Source organism: Ixodes scapularis, unplaced genomic scaffold (assembly GCF_016920785.2).
Source record: "Ixodes scapularis isolate PalLabHiFi unplaced genomic scaffold, ASM1692078v2 PGA_scaffold1__304_contigs__length_218370807, whole genome shotgun sequence".
In the NCBI taxonomy this organism is placed as follows: Eukaryota; Metazoa; Arthropoda; class Arachnida; order Ixodida; family Ixodidae; genus Ixodes; species Ixodes scapularis.
Genome location: NW_024609846.1, coordinates 59,008,746 through 59,030,600, shown reverse-complemented (window position 1 = coordinate 59,030,600; position 21,855 = coordinate 59,008,746). Strand labels below are relative to the sequence as shown.

Sequence of the window (21,855 nt, the reverse complement as noted above, 5' to 3'; positions counted from 1 at the left end):
GAAGGGGAGGGGGGGGGGGGGGGGGGGAAGTCGAGAGAGCCTTCGACGAAAAGAAAATGTCAGGAGACCCAACCGATTACGAAGTGGTACTGGTATTGGAAGTGTAGTCATAATGAATGTACCTTAGTGCTCTGTTTTGAATTTGTTCCAGTTTGCTAGAAATAATTTTAAAATGGTGACCAAATCGATGATGCGCATTCTAGTTGGGGCAGAACCAGGGTTGTGTGAGCTAGCCTTTTGATTTCGGGCGAACAGAGTTCGAGATTACGTGTTAAGTATCCAAGTGCGCGATTAGCTTTGAGGACAACTTTGTTAGCGTGGTTATTCCATGACCAATGTGATTGATACCTAGTTATAGATTGGTACCTACCATAGAAGTTGCAAATCAACCAAGAAATTAATGTTTGAAGACAAAGTCTGCAGTCAAATGAGAGTGCTGTTGCTATTGCAACAATAATTGAGGTGTTCGCAGAATGCATTTTTTAAAATTAGTTTTAATATGCGACGCTTTTGTTTCCTTAAGGATAAGGTTACCGGCGTAAGAAAATGTTGAAATTTAACTGTTAAGAAATATATATTATTGACGCTGCTTAGCGTGTTGTGTCATCACACAGAGCGTGGATAACGTAACGTTAGAAAGGGGGGAACTCTGCGGCGTGGCGTGCCCATCGGACGACGCTTCGCAGGCGCGCTGTACGACGAGCGCGGGAAGCTGGTGGAGTGGTGGTCACGGGAGACGCACCGCAAGTTCATCACAGGCGCCCGCTGCCTCGCAGAGCAGTACGACCAGTTCAGCAACCCAATCACCGGCCAGAAGGTAAAGGTCATGGCGGACGCTCATCACCAACACCACCAGCGGTTGCCGAAAGCTTAGGAAACGCAGGGCGCGACTTAGTACGTTCACGTCTGTGATTGGTGATTCGTTCGTCAGCGCCACTAGGAAGTAATTCGGCAATCTCATTGGCTTCTGAGTTCTAACCTTGTGATCGTGACTCACCGCACCCTGCGTTTGTTTTAAGTTATCAGGGACTATAGGACGATCAAGGCCTGTGCACTAGCATTGTTACGTCATCAATGTGGGATCGAGCGCGGACAGATTGTACTATCGCGGACAATATGAGCTGAAACAGCGCTCCGGCCTGTGCACGGTACCACCTGCGCCGCCTGTCGCATCGCTCCCTAAAATACGGCGCACCCTGAGGACGAGATACATTCTCACTTGCGCTCACTGCGCCGCTGTGCTCTTCCGGCCGTCTGCTAGCGAAAATATTGGCCGAAGGAACCGCCATCACGATGCCTGTGCCGTGTAGGCTAATGTTAATGTTTTCAGCTGACATGCATTTCAGTGCATTTCAAGAAAGCGCCGAAGTGGAAAATGCGTTGTCACGCTCGCCTCTCCTCGAGGAGCGCTGCCTGACGCAGCTGCCTTGGCCCCCAAAAGTAGCCGATCTTAATATCATCGAAAACATTTGGAGGCGCATCAAGGTGGCCATGTCACGGCGTCCCTCTCCACCGCGCCACTGCCCACACATCGTGGAAAGCAATCGGAGGTGAATGGGAGTGGCTTCGGGCTGAGCCAGACTTCGTGGTCGCGCTCTATGATTTCTTACCAGACAGCATGGAAGCCGTGGTTGCGGGTCAGGGGAGAATGACGCGGTATTAAATTGTGTAAGTTTTACTGCGCCTCAGGACCCCCTGAACCGGACTTCTGCCGATTGGAACAAAGCTTGATGCTACGGTTGCGACACACTGTTTAACGCCGTTAACCACGCATACTTTTGTGTGCGTGCCTCCTTGATCCCGATCTTCTTGTATACACCAACTCATCTCTGTTACGTCACGGCGCGGTGGTGGCGCGTCGGTCGCACTTCCGGTCTGGGGCTGTGGGCAGAAGTCCCCATGCCAGACGTGTATTCCTGAGTTGTTTTGAATTGGACCAGACAAAGACCTGCCTTCTTGTCAAAACGCCAGGACTGGGGCCGTACCAAAAGAGTCGAGAAAGGTTTGAAGGTCAGTTTTCACGTGCTCGGTTTGTCCGAGAATCTGGATATGTGCCGTGAAAAGGGAAAAGCAGACGTCGACGGACAATGATTGCTTGGGCGGGAAGCACTTTTAGTTGAATTCACGGATACTTGTGGTCATCAGATTTATTTCTTTTATTCCAACATAAACGCCAGAAAACCACCAAGTTGTGCGGACCACCTGCGGACTACGTTTAGTGCGTCTTCAAGTTCAAACAACCGCCTGATCGTTCGAACTGTCGTCTTCTCTTTCAAACGTTTCTGCTTGTCGTCTGCTCTCTTAGACGACGCCGGCCTGTAGATTAAATGTTGGCCTGGTACTTGCTATACGAAGTAAGTGCAGGCCTCAAATGACTTAAGTTTGAAGGTTGGTAAGCAGGCTAGATGTAAACAGTAAATACAAGGAGATGTTGATCATTGTTACGAGTAACCGTTACTGACTTGTTATGCCTAATTGACTTGGTCCGATTCTGCTTGCGATTTTCAGTATCGACGTCGACTATCTCAGCTAGGTTTACGCTTTTGCAGCCCGAGCGGCGTCGCGACTGAAAATTGCGAGCGAAATCTCATCATGCGAATCAGGTTTTAGCGTACATACTGCGGCGTCCACGCGGAATGAATCGCCACATGTCACATTCTTCACGCGAAGTTTCACGGTATAACGAGCCTCGCTAATTTCGCTGACGCCGCTCAAGTAGTCAGACATCGCCAGGAAGACGTAGAATCAACAGTTCGAACGCGAAAAAGGGCAGGGGGACTCACACCGACGCCGACAACATCGCATTTCAATGGTTTGTTTATGGGCGACGGCGAGCTTCTTGCCCACACCCCCATCGCGCATGCGCGGCGCCGGTGGCGTCCGCTAGGGGCGCTCCGGTTTGTTTGTATACATGAGTTGGTGTATAGTGCAGTTGAAATTCCACGCCGACTATTAATCTTGTGTGTCTGACATTGGTGCTCTGCAAATATTCTTTCGATTAAGTTTCAATCTCCTCCTCCTGCCAAATACATGACTGTTTTTTCCACTTTATTAATACTAGAAATTAGTAAAAAAAAAAAAAAAAAAACCAAGAAAAAAACTGGTGTCTTGTCAGCAACTTGTTTTGTTTGAAACAAACACGTGGGCCCAGTAATAAATAAATAATACTTTTGACCATTTTCATACCAATCAAGCTTACAAAGCCTTCTCAGTAACATGTATACGCTTACCGTGCTTTGTTTTAAACATCTGTGATCAATGAAAAAGAAAAAAAAAAATACCTTGGAGCCGGATTAAATCCGGCATACAGATTTTGGCCAATATTTTGGGATGTCCTACTTTGTGCATGCACCTATAATCAAACAAAAACAATCTGCAACGTCTTTTGATGTGACTTTCAAAAACGATAATCGCAGCTGAAATTTAAGACACTTCAATATTTTTTCTTCACCAGTCAGCGTTTTTGTATGGGATTCTGCACGGTAAAGTAAAGTTAATCAATTCCAAAAGAGGGACGACAAGTTTAATATTTTGTACCCCCCGACGCCCTACCACACACATGCCCCCTGTCGCACCCGCCGTCTCACTTGCAGACGGCCGGAAGAGCGCAGTGGCGCAACGAGCGCAAGTGAGAATTCATCTCGTACTCAGGGTGCGCCATGTGTGCGGAGCAAGGCGACAGGCGGCGCAGGTAGTACCGTGCGGCGGCCGGAGCGCTGTTTCAGCTCATATTGTCCGCGATAGTACACGAATATTGCGCCAGCGTTCGGTTCGGCCTGGTATCCAGTCAATGCCCCGAAGGACGCCCGGTGTCGGGCTCGGGACCAATGAACCTTTTTCTAGAATTTTTCTGCACATGCGCAGGACTTCCTTTCGCAGCGGCGAAAGCTCGAACTTTGGTTGGCGTCCGGGAGAATGGTTGCACTCAGACTTGTACACGTTACTGAAAAATAGTAACGAATTACATTTACAATTACTCAAGGCTAAATTGTAATTTATTACAATTACAATTACCCTCCCATGAAAGTAACTGACCGTTACCCCAAAAAGTAATCCGTTACTTTCGTGGCGTTACTTTTAACATTATTGTCCTCAAGTAAGAAACAAAGGGAAGAGGGTTATTCAAGTTCTTATTGTTGCAACGTGTTCCATTTAATGACCTTGAGTATTTTGAGCAACAGCTGGCCCTCGAAAGTCTCGTCAGGCATTTTGCGTTATTTCTTAGTCAATATGTCGACTGCTACGCTGAACACCATTTGAGCTAGGGCACTGGATGGGAGTGCCATATTGTTCCTCACGAATGCTTCATGCTCTGCATTGAGCTTTTTCAGCGAAGCAAGGGAAGTGCTATTTACCTCGAATGTAGAGCAAAGCTTCGTCGTTGCAGCCGTTGCCTGCTATCCGAGAGATTTAGTAGATCCTTCCGATACCTCCGATACCCGCGATAACGGTACTCGATAACGATATGATGCATACGCAAAGACGGCGGCGAAGTATCGGATATCATTATCGGAGTCATCGGACCGATCTACTAAAATTCTCCATTCTCTAAATCGCGAAGCTGCAGAAGTCATCAATAGCAAAACATAGTTGTAACAGTAAGGTGATAATTAAATAATAAATAAGGTTTGGCTCGATATTCTTCTTCCTTTGGTTCTGAACAGTTCGAGCCTCACTTGAGACATTGGTGAATAAAAAAAAGATTCCAGTATATAAATATAAGAAATAAAAAAAAAGAAGGGCACTCATAACAACAATTAATTAAAACGTCGGTTAAAACAGGGAAATGTAAACGCACGTTTGCCGTGTGTACCGTTCTTGGTGCCGTTCAAAAACGCACGGAGCACGAACCGACTGCAGTTTACTCCGGTGTTCTCCAGATAGACGTCCGCTGATGCCACGGGCAGCAGAGGGTAGAGTAAGCCGCGCTATGCCCCACTCACGAATTTCACTCTATCCTCAAGCCCAGAATATCAAGTCTAGGTCAGCCACCATTATGTTTTATTTGTAAAAATATCTGCTTGAGATAAGATGGGCCCTGCTGGGGAAAAACAGGAAGAAGAAGAGATGACTATTACCATTTTCTAAGTGGTCGCAAAAAGCTGACTCACAAAAAGGGTAGGGTAGACGGAGCGTTGTCTCGTGTTGTGACATTATGGAAATGGTCGTAGAAGGACATTGTTAATTCTTTTCAGTGCATTTACCGCCTTGAGCTTCTCGAAGAGGCGCACAATCACTTGGTGTCCTCCTCTCCCCGTCTTCGATCGCAAAGGAAAAACAGAGGGACTAATAAAAGCGGAAATATCTCGCCCCCTCCGCCCTCCCTCCCCCCCCCCCCCTTTTTTTTTCTTTCTTTTTGTAGAAATGTTTATTTGGATTTTTTTACATTGCTGTTAGGGTCTAAAAAAATAGGTTCAGGGGTTTGGTGTTGTAAAAAAAAAAAAAAAAAAAGGCTTTGCGGAACTGAAGTGCCAAGCCTCCCTTTGCGCTGGTCGATTCGCGTGATAGTGTCACTGCGCTCGACTTTGCAAAAATGAAAAAAAAAAAAAAAATATTTAGAAAGGGAGGGGGGGGGGGGGGGGTTGGTTCTGACAAAAAAAAAATGTAACGGATTACAAGGAATCCGTTACGTCAAAAATGTAAGGGAATTACTTTAAAATTACTCTAGAAAATATGTAATTATTCCGTTACTAAATTACTGATAAATGTAAGGGATTACAAGTAATTTCGTTACTTGTAACGGATTACGTACAAGTCTGGTTGCACTACCTCTCCTGCCTCTTCTGCGACTCGGATCAGCCGCAAACGAGGCAGGAAAGGTATCGCAGCTCTCAACCTATACACCAACAGTAGTGTTAGCCATGTTGTGTCGTCTTTATGTGAAAAAAGTTAATTGACGATTTGCGAGCTTCGACGCGTCACGTATTGTACATTGGCAAGCGCTTCAAAAATTTGGGTCTGAGGCTGCAAAAATGTCGGAAAAGCTTAGGGTTTCTGATGCATAGACTCGCCAGAAGCTTTCGAAATCAACTTGGCCATAACAAAACGTACGCTGCGGGTTCGGCAGTGCTCATACTGGCGCCATGGAGAGTAATCCGACTTCCTTTTCTTCAAGGCGGTTATCCAGGCTTCTCTCTTTACGGGACGCAGCTTGACCGACCGAAATCGAAAATACTAGGCGCTCTCGTTCCCGTAAAATTACTCTTTTCAACCTTTGGCGATACAGTTCGCTAGCATTATGAGAAACAAGATGACCACAACGCGAATTCGGTTTTTGCAGCAGCCTAGGACAATGTACGCCTAAGAATGGCCGTACTCCCAGTTGCCCTCAACATGGAGGGAGGTGCTACTATGGTTTCGCTCCTGCGCAGAACTGTTTTTGGAAAAGGGCTGCTGAGTTGGTGCCACGCATTTATCACGACGTTACATAGAGGTAGAGGAGGCTATTCACAGGCTTTGGTTATTGTAGGCTACGTTGACCTGGAGCGATTTCATCCCAGGCACTCGATTGTTTTGAATAAACTATTTCGACACATTTTTTTTAGAAGTAAAGTCGAGCAGAAACGACCGACTATTCTAGAAGTAGCGGAAACCTTTGTTTCCTGAGAAATATGTCTGTCCTGTGCTTAATTAAGGCATTCTTAGCTACAATAAGAAACATTACAAGACGACTGAGCCAGAATAATTACGAGGAAGGCAATCGCTTCACGATTGCTAGTTGATAGTTTCTATAAATTGGTTTTCATTGCACTTTTATAGGCTGCAGTCGATCGAATCTCGCAACGCCCTTTTGTACATTAGCAATCAGGGACTAAGCTCTAGGAGTTGTCCGTGCGACTACTACTCTATTGAACTTCTGAAAAACCAATCACCGCGGTGAACCGCGCGAAGTCAGCCTTATCTAAAGGGATGCTGAACCGAAATCTGGATTCCACAAAACACGGCGGCAAAGGCGTGCAACGGGATGCTACAAACACCAAAACAACACTCATACAGCGATATCTCGAACGGATCACCGTATTTTTCAAAAAAAAAAAAAAAGAAAAAAAAAGGAAAAAAAAAGGGTGTCGCATTTGACAGATATGTTTACGTCTTGTTTTTCCGAGAAGGAGAGGGAACGGCTTCGCGCCTTCTCCGCCTTGCCGCCTTGAGGGGGCGAAGCGAAGAGAGGAGGAAACGAAATATCTTGAATTGACGGGCCTTGTCGGCCTCGTTTATTCTCGGCCTCTTTTTCCAAAAATACGGCCGTCCATACGAGATATCACCTTACAAGTAGTGTTGTTGGGATTGTAGCGTCCCGCCTACAGCTCCTGCATTTTTTTTTTTAATCCGAATTTTGGTTTACCATTCCTTTAAGAAGTGCCGCGGGTGTTGGGGGACCGAGCAGCAGAACGTTCTGATCACCATCGCATATGCTATTTTGTTAGTCAAAGCCATTATTTGCCTTGTCCATTTTGGTCGTTTTCTTCAACAGATCGCAGTAATCGATTTGTGGAGAGATTTATAGAAAACAACGGTAAACCATTATATTGAGTGTAGAATAAATAGTATTTCAGGCAGAACCTTTGAATGGGATACTCTACAAAGAAATGTACATGCAAGTTTTTTCCACACAAAGTATTCGGAAATTTACCACTGCAGTCTACTGAATAGGCTCGTCAAAAAACTAGACTTCAAGACAATTTTCAGTGAAACCAAAGTATCCGCTTTTACAATGATCCTTACGTTTTGCATGCGCACGTCATGTCCATTGTTACAGCGGAGGCTGCATCTTTAAATATAAACGCATATCTCTCTCGTCGTCACTCGTCAAATTTAATTCGCGTATTTCGTTGATTGCAACATCTAACTATAGTAGTGTCATCGAAGGCATATTCACGGTGATTACCTTAAATGAACTGCAATAATCATATGTGGTTTCATGTGCAACGTTGTACATTTTGACTTCTAATTATAGACAAGCTGACTAGTTGGACATATTGTAGTGAATATCAGGACTTCAATTATAACAACTGCGATACAAACTCTCGCCCTGTTAAAACAAGCAAAAAAACAACAACATTGTTTTACGTGCTTTAAATGAATCAGTTTACGGGGACTTATAAAAATAAACATACTTCCGAATTTTATTGACGAATCGTTTTGTTCAAACTTCAGCTGAGCGTCAACGCCACCCTCGAAACCAGTGTTGCCGACAACGCGGGTCTACGCCAAGCGTTCAAGGTGTGGTCATTATACTTTCTTTCTGAAAATTAGGTTTTGATTTGCTCGATGTCGTAAATTTGTTGTATTTTTTTATCCTTAAAGGCATACCGCGTCTACATGACGAAGTATGAGGAGAGGTACGGTCTCTATAGTGTACCCGGAATGGAGCCTTGGACAATGGAGCAAATTTTCTTTATCGCTTATGCCATGGTGAGTGCTCAATTTTGAGTGCAAACATCTGGCGATCTTCTACCTTGGTATTTTTAGATGGAAACAACATCTCAGCATTTTGTACAGCATGCAATGCCTTTTAACTGAACCCTGTGCTCCCAGAAATTTGTCCTGCCGTAATGCCTCATTCACACTGACGGTTGAACTGCAACAGCGAAGCGGCTGCGAACGTGGTTGCTTAAAGATTCAGTGCAGTTTCACGCGCAGATGACGATGCAAACGAGCCGATCCGCTTCGCGGTTGCGATTAGAAAGCAGGTGTGAATGCAACATAAGTGCGTTTCCTCGCTAAATGTTGAAGTGAAATTGAGGTCACGAGAAGTCACAGGATCACGTGATACCACGACTTGAAACTATGACAACGCGTAACCTTGTTGCGTGATGTCGTCACGTAATGACGTGTGACATCAGGTGACGTGAGGCCCATTCAGTCGCTCGATTTATTGAAGAAATAAATAAACAATATGTTCTTCACTCCCCGTAAAGACATTCTAATGTCGAGTAAACAGATTCGAACGATCGCTTATTAAATGCCGCATTGCCTTATTGAACTTTGTCGATAATGGTCGCTGTCAATTTGCGATGTCCACAAAGAAAAAGGCAGAAAACTGTTTCTTAAACGTTTGATGGCACTTTGAATAGAGAGCGAGACAAGCGGTGTGAACAGTTGGTGTAGATCGGAACTGCAATATGCAACGCTGGTTGACTTTGTTTATGAACGTAGAAATGAAAGCGCGGCTTAATTGTCCACTAATCTGACTAATATTAACTAGGGCTACGCGTCGAATAAAATTTGTAACCAAACTAATCGCCATCCTTTAATCGAATAATTAATCGATTAATCGGTCTCGTTCATTCCCGTGCATAATATTAAAAAAAAATATCAAAAATAAATTTGTTTTGTATTTGCTGAATATGGGATAAACGGCGCAATATAGAATTTTGATTATGAATCGACTTCGATGTGTGGTTGAGAAGAGTTCAAAGGACACTGACACTGACAGGTGAGGGCAACTCCACTCCATTTTTACAATTTTCGGGTTATGACCTGTTTAGTCGAAGCCGGCGACCCTGAATCACGAGATATAATTTGTTTTTCGGTAGTGTGTATAGTTTTGTAGATATCGCGAATGCAAGAATCGGTCCGGTGGCACGGCGAAACCGAAACTACCGGTTGAAGCAGCTTGGCAACACTGATACTAGTGGCGCGTCGTCGGCATGACCTAGTTCTAGTCCCGCGCTTCTGAGCCGACGCGCCGACAAGGTCGGCTCAGTCGCAGGTGGAGTTTCAAAACAAAAGGTTAGATGCACATTTTCTTGTTTTACCGCTTCACTTTGTTAACATGCACCAAATGTAGTAATTTTTAGTGTGTATTTATAAATTTGCCGGCCGAAAAGCGAATTCGACTGCTATAAATATGACGCGGTCGGTGCCGGTGCAGCGTGACTGTATTTGTTTCTTGCGCGCGGACTGAGAAAACGAAATAATGGGAGTATATGGACAGATCTATCCACAAGTGGTCTAAGTTGTTAAAGCCAAGGTGCCTTTCTGTGCACGCTATACTTTGTCTCATCCTACGATGGACTAAAGGCCAAAGCCACGGGCCGCCAGGTCCAATCACGTTCCACGCTAATCTATAACATGCCTAACATTGATTAGGGGTAGACGAATAATGCTCTGAATCAAAGAGCGCTGCATCATTTCTATAGCTTCGGCACTGTAAAGAGCCTGTATATCGTGGCTTTCTCCGCAATGTAAAACTGATGAGTCACTCAGTGCTATTTGATAATAACCACAGTACGCCCATATCTCTCAGTGATGCACCGATACGTGCATCGAAGCGAAATACCGGGCGATTAAGTGACTCATGATTGGATCGGGCGGTTCGTAGCTTCTGCCTTTAGTCCAACGTAGGGTGAGACGAAGTATAGTTAGATCAGCCGCGACATGCTGCGTCCGGCCGATCGTGCTGGAGCAGCCGGCGGACGGTACGCGAACAGCGACGGCACCGCATCGTTCTTCAAAGACGCCTGTTTCGTGGTGAAACCCGCAACAGTCAGCAGCCGCAGATCCCGTGTGTAGGTGTCTGACGTAAAGTGCTGGGAGCAGAGCTTCGCATTGGAGCTCGGAGTCGACGGTCTTCCGAAGTCTATCCGGCGAACGGCACCGACCCACACCTTGTGCCTCTTCCGGTCTCTTGGGAACTGGTGGAACCGCAGCTCCGGGTTGCGCACCGGGTTGTTGGTGCAACCCACAGCACTATAAATCCTGCTCGTCATTGCCCAACGCGAGACCGGCAAATCTCTCCGGCTCCACGACGCGCGCGTGAGCGAGCAGCACCGCTTCGCTCTCTTCCGCGCTGTCGCGGAAGCAATGCGGGAATTAAAGGGACTGCCTGGACGCTAATAAAAATAGGAGAACACAGGATAATCTGGTAAACACCTCGTGCCGTCAGCAGAATCGCAGGATGCCACGGGAAACGAAGCGTTCGCGGCGTCCGTACGAGAGCGTAGGACTAGACCTACGTCATTGCCCAGTGTTGCTTCACTAGCTCACCCGGTGCCAGCGTTGCTCACCCGCTTTCGGGCCGCTAACCGAGCCGGGAGAACATTTTTAATATTGGTTTTAATCGGTAACGCGGCGTCGGTTTGACGTGATATTTTGGGTATGACCGTATTTTGACCTCCTAAAGCGATATCAGTCATTTCGATAGGGTCGACTTTTTGAGTGGAGTTGCCCTTTAAGCTACATGAGGCAAAGAGGTTCGTTGATGCATTCCGGCAAGAGCGACCTCGTTTGATTGTTCACAATAGTCTCTGCTGAACTAAACGGACTCTCGCACGGTATCGAAGTGGCCGGGACACGAGCAACCTTCGGCACTCGTCTGGAGTTACAAATATCGACCCTACAGTGTAACGTAGGTTAAAAGTTTTGCCTAAAGTTTGCCCTTTTTACAGGTTTACCCATTCATGTCTGCACAGTGAAGGCATTTTTTATACTTTCTTTTGCTTCGTCAAACGTTTACCGATTAACCGGTTAAAAAACTAATAGCGATTACATCATTATTCGATTAATTGATAGGTCAACTTATCAATTGCCCAACTCCAGTCTTCACTCATACCATATTTATATTTATTTTTCAGTCAAAATGTGAGGTTGCAAGGAAACGGTCCATGTTCTTTTACCTGCGCCCTCGGGACCAGATACCAAGTCGGTTCAGGTATGTACCATCCGTCGAAGCAGAAATATTTTACCAGGTTTAATGACATGCCTACGCAGTGCCCTACGTCATAGTTGCGTGAACGTTTATATTTAGTGTTGAGTGAAGTTTTTTTATTATTTACTTCTCGCTAGTATAGACTGAATCTACAGGAAAAGACAGACGAACTCTTCCAAGAATGACACAAAAGAGTGAGGAAAACAAAAGAGGTTGAACAAGACTAACATTTACTGTCTTGTGCGATATAGTAATTCATTTGTTTGGTCTTTGGTCAGCACAAGCTTTTCATGGCAAATGCAAAAAAAAAAAAAAAGAAAAGAAAAGAAAGCAGAGTTCATAATTATAACAGACTGCATTTTTAATACGAGGCTTGTATGCATAGTTCTCCATAGGTTTTAAACAAACTATCTACGTTAATTAGATAAAGAAATTTAGTCTTCTGAAATGAACCTTCACCCGACAATGCACCGGGCACCATGTTTTAATCACGAATTCCACCACTACCATTCCTTGCATCTGCTGTGATTTGCGTCACAGTCTGTGTTGCCAAAGTTTATTTTTGAGTAAGACGCCGACAGTAATCGCCGAGTGGCAGGTGACGCAGGACATTATGAAGGTCAATACGCAGCCAAACCCTAGAAAAAAAAATATTGTATAATTTATACTGGATTATGGAACAGAAAAATCTAACTGGATTTTTTGCTGGAAACCTGAAATCTAGGTTTTTTCGGTAGGGAAGGGACATACTGTGCTGGCTTTACTCCTGTACAGGTCGTTAAAATAGTTTCCCTTGAAACTAATAACGTTAAAAGAAAATACACGTTCGAGGTTTCGCGTACGCAGAAAACAGTAACATTAAAACAAAAGTCAATAAGTGCTAAAACAATCTATAGAAAAAAATGAGCAAGGTCACCACAGTGTGTGACGGGCTGGGAATGCATTACAAGCTCTGCCGGGTTTTGACTGCTGCAAAAAGACAAAATGTTATATTAGAGGAAGAAAGCTCACACTAGAGCCGAAGCATCTATACACGTTGTCCCACCAACAAAAAAATAAAATAAGTTTTGCGCATTGTCCATGTGCAGCGCGAGGAAGTGGTTGTCGAGGGAAGACAACGCTTTTGGCGCATGAAACGTTTACGTCTTGATAAAATAACATAAAGTGTATCTCTGAGGCACCTACTACATATAATTTAATTCGACACATGAAGAGCGAAATAAGTAACGTCCAAACAGGAGCCAAAGTTTCTTTTTACTGCGGTTCTTAGGCCAACCATAGAGTTTTATTGAATATCATGTAACAAAACGCACACGTCGAATCGACTCGCAGGACCATCATCCCCTTGATGAACTTCGAAAGGTTCGCGGAAGCGTTCAGCTGCAAACCTGGCACCATCATGAACCCGGAGCAGAAGTGCATTGTCTGGTGAACGACGCCTGGCCTTTTGTCGCGCGATAGGAGGCGTAATAAATGTGAATTTTCATTTCTGGACTCCTTTCTGAACCATGTGCACTGATGTATGCGGAAAGTCACATATGTTGGAAAACGAATTTTCCACGACTGTTACCTGCGAGCCCAAGCCACCCTTTGCATAATTATTTCTTATCGTGGAAGTTTGCGGCTAGCTTGCTTATCGCAATGTGTCTTCCTTCGAAAGTAAGTATGGCAAATTTGAAAGAACTAAGTTTCGTTTTGAATGGGACGAACCATTGTGTTTAGATAAATGCCGTTGTTGGGAATATATAAAAGCATTGTAAATGCGTATTAGGAACTTAACTGCGCGTCTTGTTGGTACCAAATAGCTTCGCAAGACGTTTTCATCCAGTAGGAAGGATCGGCGTGTGGAGAACCAACATCTCCTAGAAAGAAGGCCGTAGCGCTCCGAGTGGTTACGTCACAGTGTCGGAGAGGGAAGGCCATGGCGCAACTACGTGAGTAAATATCTGGTATCGACGTGAAAAATATGTTTCTTGTAGAGCGGCGCCGTGGTGTTCGTGCGCATTTATCCAACATACGTTTTTGAAAGCGCAGTCTTGTAAAACTTATTGTATTTATGATATAAACGTAATGTACAACGTGTTACCAAGGTTGAAGGTGCCAAATTTATATTTATTATAGTCTAATAGTCCGACAATGGTTCTTTGGGCTGTTGATAACGCTGGCGGAACCGATGACGCTCCAGGTCCATGCATGTTGCACGACTTTTCATAGTGCGCGCTGAGGGTGTCGACAGCCTCCAATTAACAGACGTCTCTCTTCGGGGTTCTAGAAGCGGCTGCCGCTGACGTCGTTTCTGGCGACGGCGCAGCGACAGCGCAGGATGAGGGCAATGCGTCGAAGACCGGTTAAGCCTCCACTCCCAGGCATTGGCGCAGCAGGTATCGACGACATTCTGAGGGCGGTGCGTGAGCACCACATGCCCCATGAAATATTCGAAGAGCGGAATCCATCACTCTCAGGGAATTTCCGACTTCCCTGGTTTACTCAAAACGTCTTGAGGAGGTTTTCTGCCGAATCCGCCGTGCATCCCGCCGTCAAAAGAATGTAGAGTCCTAGCTGGACCCGGCGGGCCGAAAAGGAACGTCCAGTGACCTGTGCTGCTCTCATGAGACTCTTTATTCAAAAATGATGATGATGAAGAAGAAGTAACTGAATGAACACATAGCAAATAAGACGAAGTTATCCGAATATATGAAAATATAATAATGAAGACACAACACCCCCAACGGGTACATGCAGTACACGTGGCAATTGACAGCTTAAGAAACGTTGGGCGTGACTCGTTATCTTCTTGGTTTGTGACTGGTTCTCCGGCGGTCGTGTTGGATAATGTCGCATTATCATTGTCTGTGAAGGATTACGAGACGCTCATCACCAGGGTGTAAGATAGACAGGTGGGGAAACGAGAGCCAAATGAGCCACCGGATTGTGTACCCCTCGGTTTTCTCTTTTTCTTTTAACGCCACCTATGTGGAGCACCGCGAACTCTCACTCCAGGTGGGCGACCGGTGGAGAACCGGCTAAACTGACGGAGATGGTCTCTCGTGGATTTTTAATAGAGAACTGTCGTGCTCTCGGTTTATTTTGCGCACTCTCCCATTAATTTCCATGCAAATCCAATTCCGATTTTTTTCCTCTCGCCGCAGCGCCATCTGTCGCAAATCGGTGGTACCCGCAAGCAGACGAGTACACAATCCGGTCACGGCGCTGCGGTAGGTTTCTATGGACCGTTTCCCCACCTTCCTATCTTACACCTTGCTCATGACTCGACATGCGTTTCTTGAGAGCGAGCTCAAGAAACGTCGTGTTGCAAATTTTTCAATTTAAAGAAAAGACCTCCAGGAAGGGCATTACTGTTTGCGGGAAAAGATTTCCGAAATTTCTAATGGCTTAGGGAATCTCGTATGGAAGATTTCTTCTCGCGTGTTTTGAGAATATTGTACTCATAGAAAAATTATCATATCATAATGCATAGACTTCTATCACACTGTACACATGTGTGAAATCTTTTCAAAATATTTGCATTTGGCTTTTTATAACAACAACATATTTAAGACACCTGAAACTTTTTTCAGATTGAGCAACAGCTTTCACTTATTTTATTAGTGATATGCGCGATTTTGGAAACTGGTGCCATTTGCAACCAAGCGGTACCACTTGAAGCTCATGTGGTACCATTCACAACCCAAGCGGTACCACTTGAGGCCCAAGTGGCACCACTTAAAGCTCAAATTGTACCACTTGGTGTGCAAGTGGCTCCTTTTGACTTGCAAGTGGTACCACTTGAAAGCAAGAGGTACCACATGAAATACCACTTCATATTTTCACCTGGGTTGCTGGCCAGATGAAACTTGAATCGAAGTTCAGCAATGATGTCCCCATAACGATTCTCATGGCAGTTGGCCGTCAACGCTACCTCTGTAAATGGTTAATGCAAACAAATGGAACTGACGGTGAGTTACGAGAATGGCTTGATATGAAATCGATGGCTTTCTAAACCGCAAATACCAAGGATGTTTGTGTCATCGTTCATTCTACCTAAACAGCAAGAAGATGAATCTCATTCACTCGGGGTATTAAGATACATACCTATCTTAGACCGTGCTGTCAAGGCTTCATTCATGTTTTTTTTTTGTACCACAAAAGTGGAAAACAAAAAAAAAAAAAAAACTCAAATGACAATTGCCTGAGTGCTCATTCACACAAGACTGTTTGCTTAAATTTCATTATGAGTCACCCGAAGATTCGTGCTTTAAATTTTGCTTGCAAAACCACTCCTTTTTTATATTTGTTTTAACGCTTTGTAAGTAGGAAGCGAAGCAATTTGAATAAAAAGCACTGAAATGTAATTCTTGTTCAGAAACAGCCGTTCATCCAAGCATTCGTCGTGCCGAACCAAGTTCAGTCGAAGCAACCTGATCGGCTGCAAGGCGACGAGCAATACGCGGAGAACAGTGAAATTCACACCTCACAAAGCTCGCTTCCTGCAGAGGGCTTGGAATTTTTTCATTTTATTTTGGTAAGCCGAACAACTCCTCCACTTCACTTTAGCGTTCTTTCCTGAAGGGAAGCGGAAGAGTCTTTTGCCGTTCTCTGACCAGCTTCGGCCCCCAAGGCTCAGCAAGCAGGTATACGGGAGTGGTAAAATACGGAACGTTAAGACGTGATTCCATTAAAATACGTGCGCCTTCAACGCTAAAGGGCTGAGAAGCGACCCGGAGCGTTGCAGCAGAAGCTGGCTGGACCCAATATGGTGGCTCATGGCGGTGAAAAGTGATAATGATAGTTATGGCACACGTTTCACGTGACTGCTGCCGTCCAGTAATGCCACTGGAAATCAAAACACACAAGGCTGGAGTGGGACTGTTGTCGGCAAAGCATTAAGAGAATGGGAACGTGGTACTTAGAGCCACTAAATAAGCGTAGCTTATTTAGTGGCACTAGTGGTACTCTGGCGGAGCATTCAGTGACACTAGCTGCGACAGGTTAACTTCCTTGGCCATGGCCACCGTTCTTACTTTTATTGGCAGAATCTGACAGTGAAAATATATGCATAATTCAAGACATGCATCACTTAAGCAATTCAAATAAATGATTGAACCCCGCCAGTACAATCTACTTGCCAATAACTCGTGTATATAGATAATTACATTGTATCCGAAGACGACGAGGAAGACGGCCGTGCAGTGGTTGACTTGCGCACGTGGCATGTAGAACCCGTCGCTTGTTCACAGCGGCCCTTGAAAATGCGATAGGGAGTCATGATTCCGTTCACCCGGGTAAGTAGCCTCTATTTCGCGCAACCTCAACGAGAGACTTTATGAGTTTAAGTTACTGATGTTTTATAGTTAAAATTAGGTCGCCAATAACAGTTCACTAGCGGTGAGTTAATTGGCTAACTGCATGAGGGCGATTGAGGCCATTGGGGTGCTTAGTGTGTGTGGCCAATGCTAGGCGAGCACTAGGAAATATTATAAAAATACATAACAAGAGCAGTGTGGGATGATATAGCATTCCAAACGACAATGCAAGAAATAATTTCAGAGGATTAAATTGCCACTGAATTGTATTAATAACTAGGAGGTCTATTTCTCTCAGTGCGTATTTGTGTATAGTTACACGATTTGTTTTTATTTCCCTGTTTCATTATATGACAATGCGCGCGAATGACGATGTGAATTAAGTCGTTTCTCATGTCTGTTTCCAACAGAAAGCATTCAGTTGAAAGTCATACTTTCTATACATCATATAACGTGCTGAACACCCCGCAAGCAGAATATATTTTCTCTCAGTCTTTTTCACGCATTACCTATCACTCTATGCACAGTTCTAGCGCTTACTACCTAATCACTGGGCGCAAGCTAAATACACTGTATCCACCCAGTAGACGACGATGACATCGCTCAGAAGGCGATTTTTGCAATAGTTTATATTAGGCCGCTTTAACTGACCACCATCAACGTGCGTTTGCACGTTGATGGTAGTCAATTGCACTGGTTAACCTAGAGTTATTATAGGGGATCAATTAAATTGGGTAAACTAGAGTTATTAAAAAGTAAGAGACAGAAACCCAAGACTCTTCTTGATTGCACCCTTTTTTACAAAATGTACGTTGCATTAGAGAAGCATGCCCTTGAGGAACTATTCCAGGAAAGCGCTTTGGGTGAAACTAAAGTCATTAGATCCTGGGAAAGTTGCGCCATTGCCTTTCCTGCCGGCCAGCTGGAAACATGCAGATACTGACACACAAACGACCAAAACCTTGAAAGGTGACTGACTGATCGGTCCTTGTTTCCATAGCAATCACCGTTTCGGTACTTTCAATCCTTCGAGGTTCGAAAGGGTCGTCCTCTAACAGCCGTGCCAATATCGCTTTGGAGCGTCATTGTACTAAAAGCGTTCCTTACCGATATGAGTATCCTAGGCAGTGTGTACACAATCCACTTACCAAAAAACGCTTACGCAAATCTTTTACATTAATCTTTTTCTCCTTGCGTATTTCAAGACAGGAAAATTATTTTTGAGTGTTGCCAAGCACCGACGCCGCATGTGGTGGCGGTGCGAGAATGTGCGCTTATTCTGCCGGCATGTAGGCAGCAACATATCGCTATACAAGAAATGTATCTATACAGAAAGCTGTCACCTTAAATTAGGATCAGCTCTTAAAGAACGAAGTAGTAAAAGGGAACTACTCATTCCACAGACCAAAATGGCGACCAAACGGGAAGCTCGGCACTACATCTCAAAGATCCAGTGACTTTAGGTGAAAGGAGCACTCGCCAAAAGAGACGCTATTCAAGGTTTCGGGACCACTTCCTACAGCATGCTGCTAACAGCTGCTGAAATTCTATTGATTGAAGCTGAACGAATGTCAACTGTTGGCTAGACGTGACCAAAACCCCAACCACATGGGGTATTTTTTCTCGCTCTTCGTCTGCGTCCGTGTCGGTGCGCGTCGCTTGAGGTCACCCACAGCAACGCGCTGCGCGGGCCGACGCCGAGATCTAGCCGTTCCGTATTGCACGGCGTCAAAATTGGCGAAGGAGGACGTCGCCGGTGATCTTTAGTTGCCTATTAGTGTTACGTGGGCCTATGGCGCCTTCCTGTGGTGACGTTGCGAGTTTTGAATACACGTGCTGCAACCAGTCCAAGGTCAGCGCATGTCAAGGCACTAATGCGTTAAAAAAAAAGAAAAAAAAAAACGAATTTGATTAACAACTCACGGTCGAAAACGAAGACGAGCGGATTCCGTTCACGACCAATCGATTGACGAGCATAGATTGGTGTAAGGGACCGCGTGATTCAAAAGCTTTAGTTTTCGTTGTCTCGGGTGTCGTTGTCATCGGTCCCGGTGTGATTTTTTCTGGATCTGCTAAATTAATCTGTGCGGCGAGCAAGTGCAACTTCAGGCTAAAATTTCGTTAACACTACCTGAAAGGCACCTGACATCTATTTCACTCGTTAAAGTGAACTTCCTTCATGGTCTCTTGGAGGGAAAACACGCAGAAATTTACTTTCAGCTCGCAAAAGTACATTTATGATTGGATTAACATTATCCACACGAAAAACAAGAAATATGGTGCTCTGAAACTCTCTGGCATGTTTCAACAATACCAGGTTGCCGCTCATTCATTGGTTAAAACGTTTGGAGCATTCTTTGGGAATATGCTGAATGCAGTGGCACACCGACTTGTTTTTGAGTGGAAAAGCAAACCAGAACCCCCCCCCCCCCCCCCCCTTTTTTTTCAGGGCCAGGAGGCGGTGCCCTTGGTATCCCTTGGGTGCCGCCGGCCAGTGCTTGCCCTGCCCAGTGGCTGCTGTTTCGGGGGGGGGGGGGGGGGGGGGAGGGGGGGGGGCGAGCACATGCCTCGCCCCCCCCACTTGAGAACTGAGGGGCAAGGTCCCCTCTTGCCCCACCCTCCCCCCAGTTGGTACGCCCATGTTTGAATGATGCTCTGGCATGAAACCGTGGACGCGCTTTAGTTGCTCTTCGCCATACGAAAGAACGCCAAAGGTGAAGGAAGAAAATGCAATTACACGCGGTGTACAGCAGAGTGTGAGGTGGAGCGTGAAGGTGGACGTCACCTCACAGGACGCCGCTTCCCACGACACGACGGGGGATGGACGAGACACGACTACGTCGAGCAGCTACTCCAAGGGGTTCTCGGGCTACTCGACAAGTTTTAACAAGAACACAACCACGACCCAGGCCCTTATGTATGCAGTGAAGTATTTTCGCCTTTCAAAAAATTCCTTTGAGCGTGCAACGATTATAAACACGCTACGGTATTCATATCACCATTGATGCCTACACTCTCAAAAATAGGAGGTGTAGTGCTCACATCTCTCGTTTGATATATAGGGTGGTCCAAGTCACCAGTCTCGATCCAAAAAGGACCGTAAAAATCGACGCCTGCACGTAGCAATCTAATCTTTTCGTCAAAGGTGTATTTCACCAAGTCGGTTTTTTCTTGTAAAATTACAACGCGTAGTTCTCTTTCTGTAAGAAATAAGGCCAAGAAACTTGCCAGGGTCTACGGCAGCAGCGACGCAGACGACAGGGGTTCAGTAGCGGGGTGTGTTTGGTGTTCGTATTTAGATGGCGTTATCTCCTTATCGCGACTATAGAGTTCCTGCATAGGCTCCCTACCGGAGCCAGAGTTACGCGATCACGTGAGGAGCCGGATCAAGTGCCGTGCAGGAAAGTAGACGTTGCACGCGCCCCGGCGTACGTTCCCCTGCTTTTGAGTGCGCCGCGCGCCTCGAACGCGCGGCGCCGTAATTCGCCGAATACAGTCACGTGACGAGCGGGATCAACATGCCGTGCAGGAAAAACGGCGCTACGGAGGTGAACGCGCAACTCTGGCTCCAGGAACTCTAATCGCGACGGCTCGTGACCACCGTGGTTTGTTAAAATGAACCAGGGATGGGCAAAATACATGCAAATATGTATCGAAATACAAATACAAAATACTTCGTCAAAATGTATTTAATTACAAATTTAATTACATTTCCAAAAAAGCATTTAAGTACAAGATACAAATACAACCAAATGTATTTGGTCTCCTCCAAATACTTTACCAAATACATCCCTCAAGATTTGCATCAGCGACTACAGGGCACCTACAACGGCTTTCTGGGTATCTCATTTTAATTTTGCATCGCACACTCGGGAGTTGGTGTGCGAGGCTCTAGTAACGTAATACAAATATAATCACAAAAAAAGGGAATCAGCTTGGATGTAATAGGTGAAAAAAGTACAGAGCTTCAAGCAGCTTTTTTTGTCGATTACATTTGGGTAAAGGCCAACGGAGAACCAAGACGATCAAGACGCGCAGCACTAGCTAGAAAATTTTTTATTGTTGCAACTCGCACCAGGTACGAAAATCTGGACGACCCGCGCATTTAGAATGTTCCAGGCAAAAATATGTATGAAGATCAGGCTGGAAAGCATCACAAGTTGTCACAGGCACTTATTTAGCCAGTCTGCCTGTGAACGTCGATTTCGTCACTATTCTTGCCCTGGACTAGCACCGTAATCACAGTCACTAAACGCTTGTGCTTGATTGAGGGACACTGTATTCAGTGCAGAACGTAGTTTTCTTCCTGCTCTGGACACGTCTTAGGATGAGCAAAATGAGTCGTGACAATAAATTTGAGGGATGTATTTCCGCCAACACAATTGTATTTAATTACAATTGTATTTGAAATACCCACGTTTTAGTATTTAAGTACGTACGTCAAATACATTACCCAATTTGTAATTAAATACAAATGAAAAATACACAAAGTATTTAAAATACGTATTTCAAATACTTTTATTTGAAATACTGCCCATCCCTGGTATAGACCAACAAAGAACCGAGACGACCAAGACGCGCAGCACTAGCTAGAAAGTTTTGTATTGTTGCAACTCGCACCAGTTACGGAAATCTGGATGACCTGCGCATTTAGAATGTTGCAGGCAAAAATATGGATGGAAATCAGGCTGGAAAGCATCACATGTTGTCACAGGCACTTATTTAGCCAGTCTGCCTGTGAACGTCGATTTCGTCACTATTATTGCCCTGGACTAGCACCGTAATCAGAAAGTCACTGAACGCTTGTGCTTGATTCAGAGACACTGCTATCGGTGCAGAACGTAGTTTTCTTCCAGCTCTGGAGAGTGACAATAAATTTGAGGAATGTATTTTCGCCCA

The 21,855-nt window shown here is 45.1% G+C and overlaps 1 protein-coding gene and 1 pseudogene across 1 annotated transcript in view; both read left to right on the top strand.

The window, feature by feature from the left end:
* The window catches only part of LOC120848420, a 77,304-nt pseudogene extending 64,219 nt beyond the window's left edge, over positions 1-13,085 (top strand).
* A 209-nt stretch (positions 13,086-13,294) lies between these two features.
* Positions 13,295-21,855, top strand: part of LOC121835734 (neprilysin-1-like) — a 33,294-nt gene continuing 24,733 nt past the window's right edge. The window contains exons 1-2 of the mRNA XM_042290189.1: positions 13,295-13,312; positions 13,425-13,480. Coding sequence (XP_042146123.1) covers positions 13,295-13,312; positions 13,425-13,480 — 74 coding nt within the window. The remainder of the gene's footprint in view (positions 13,313-13,424; positions 13,481-21,855) is intronic.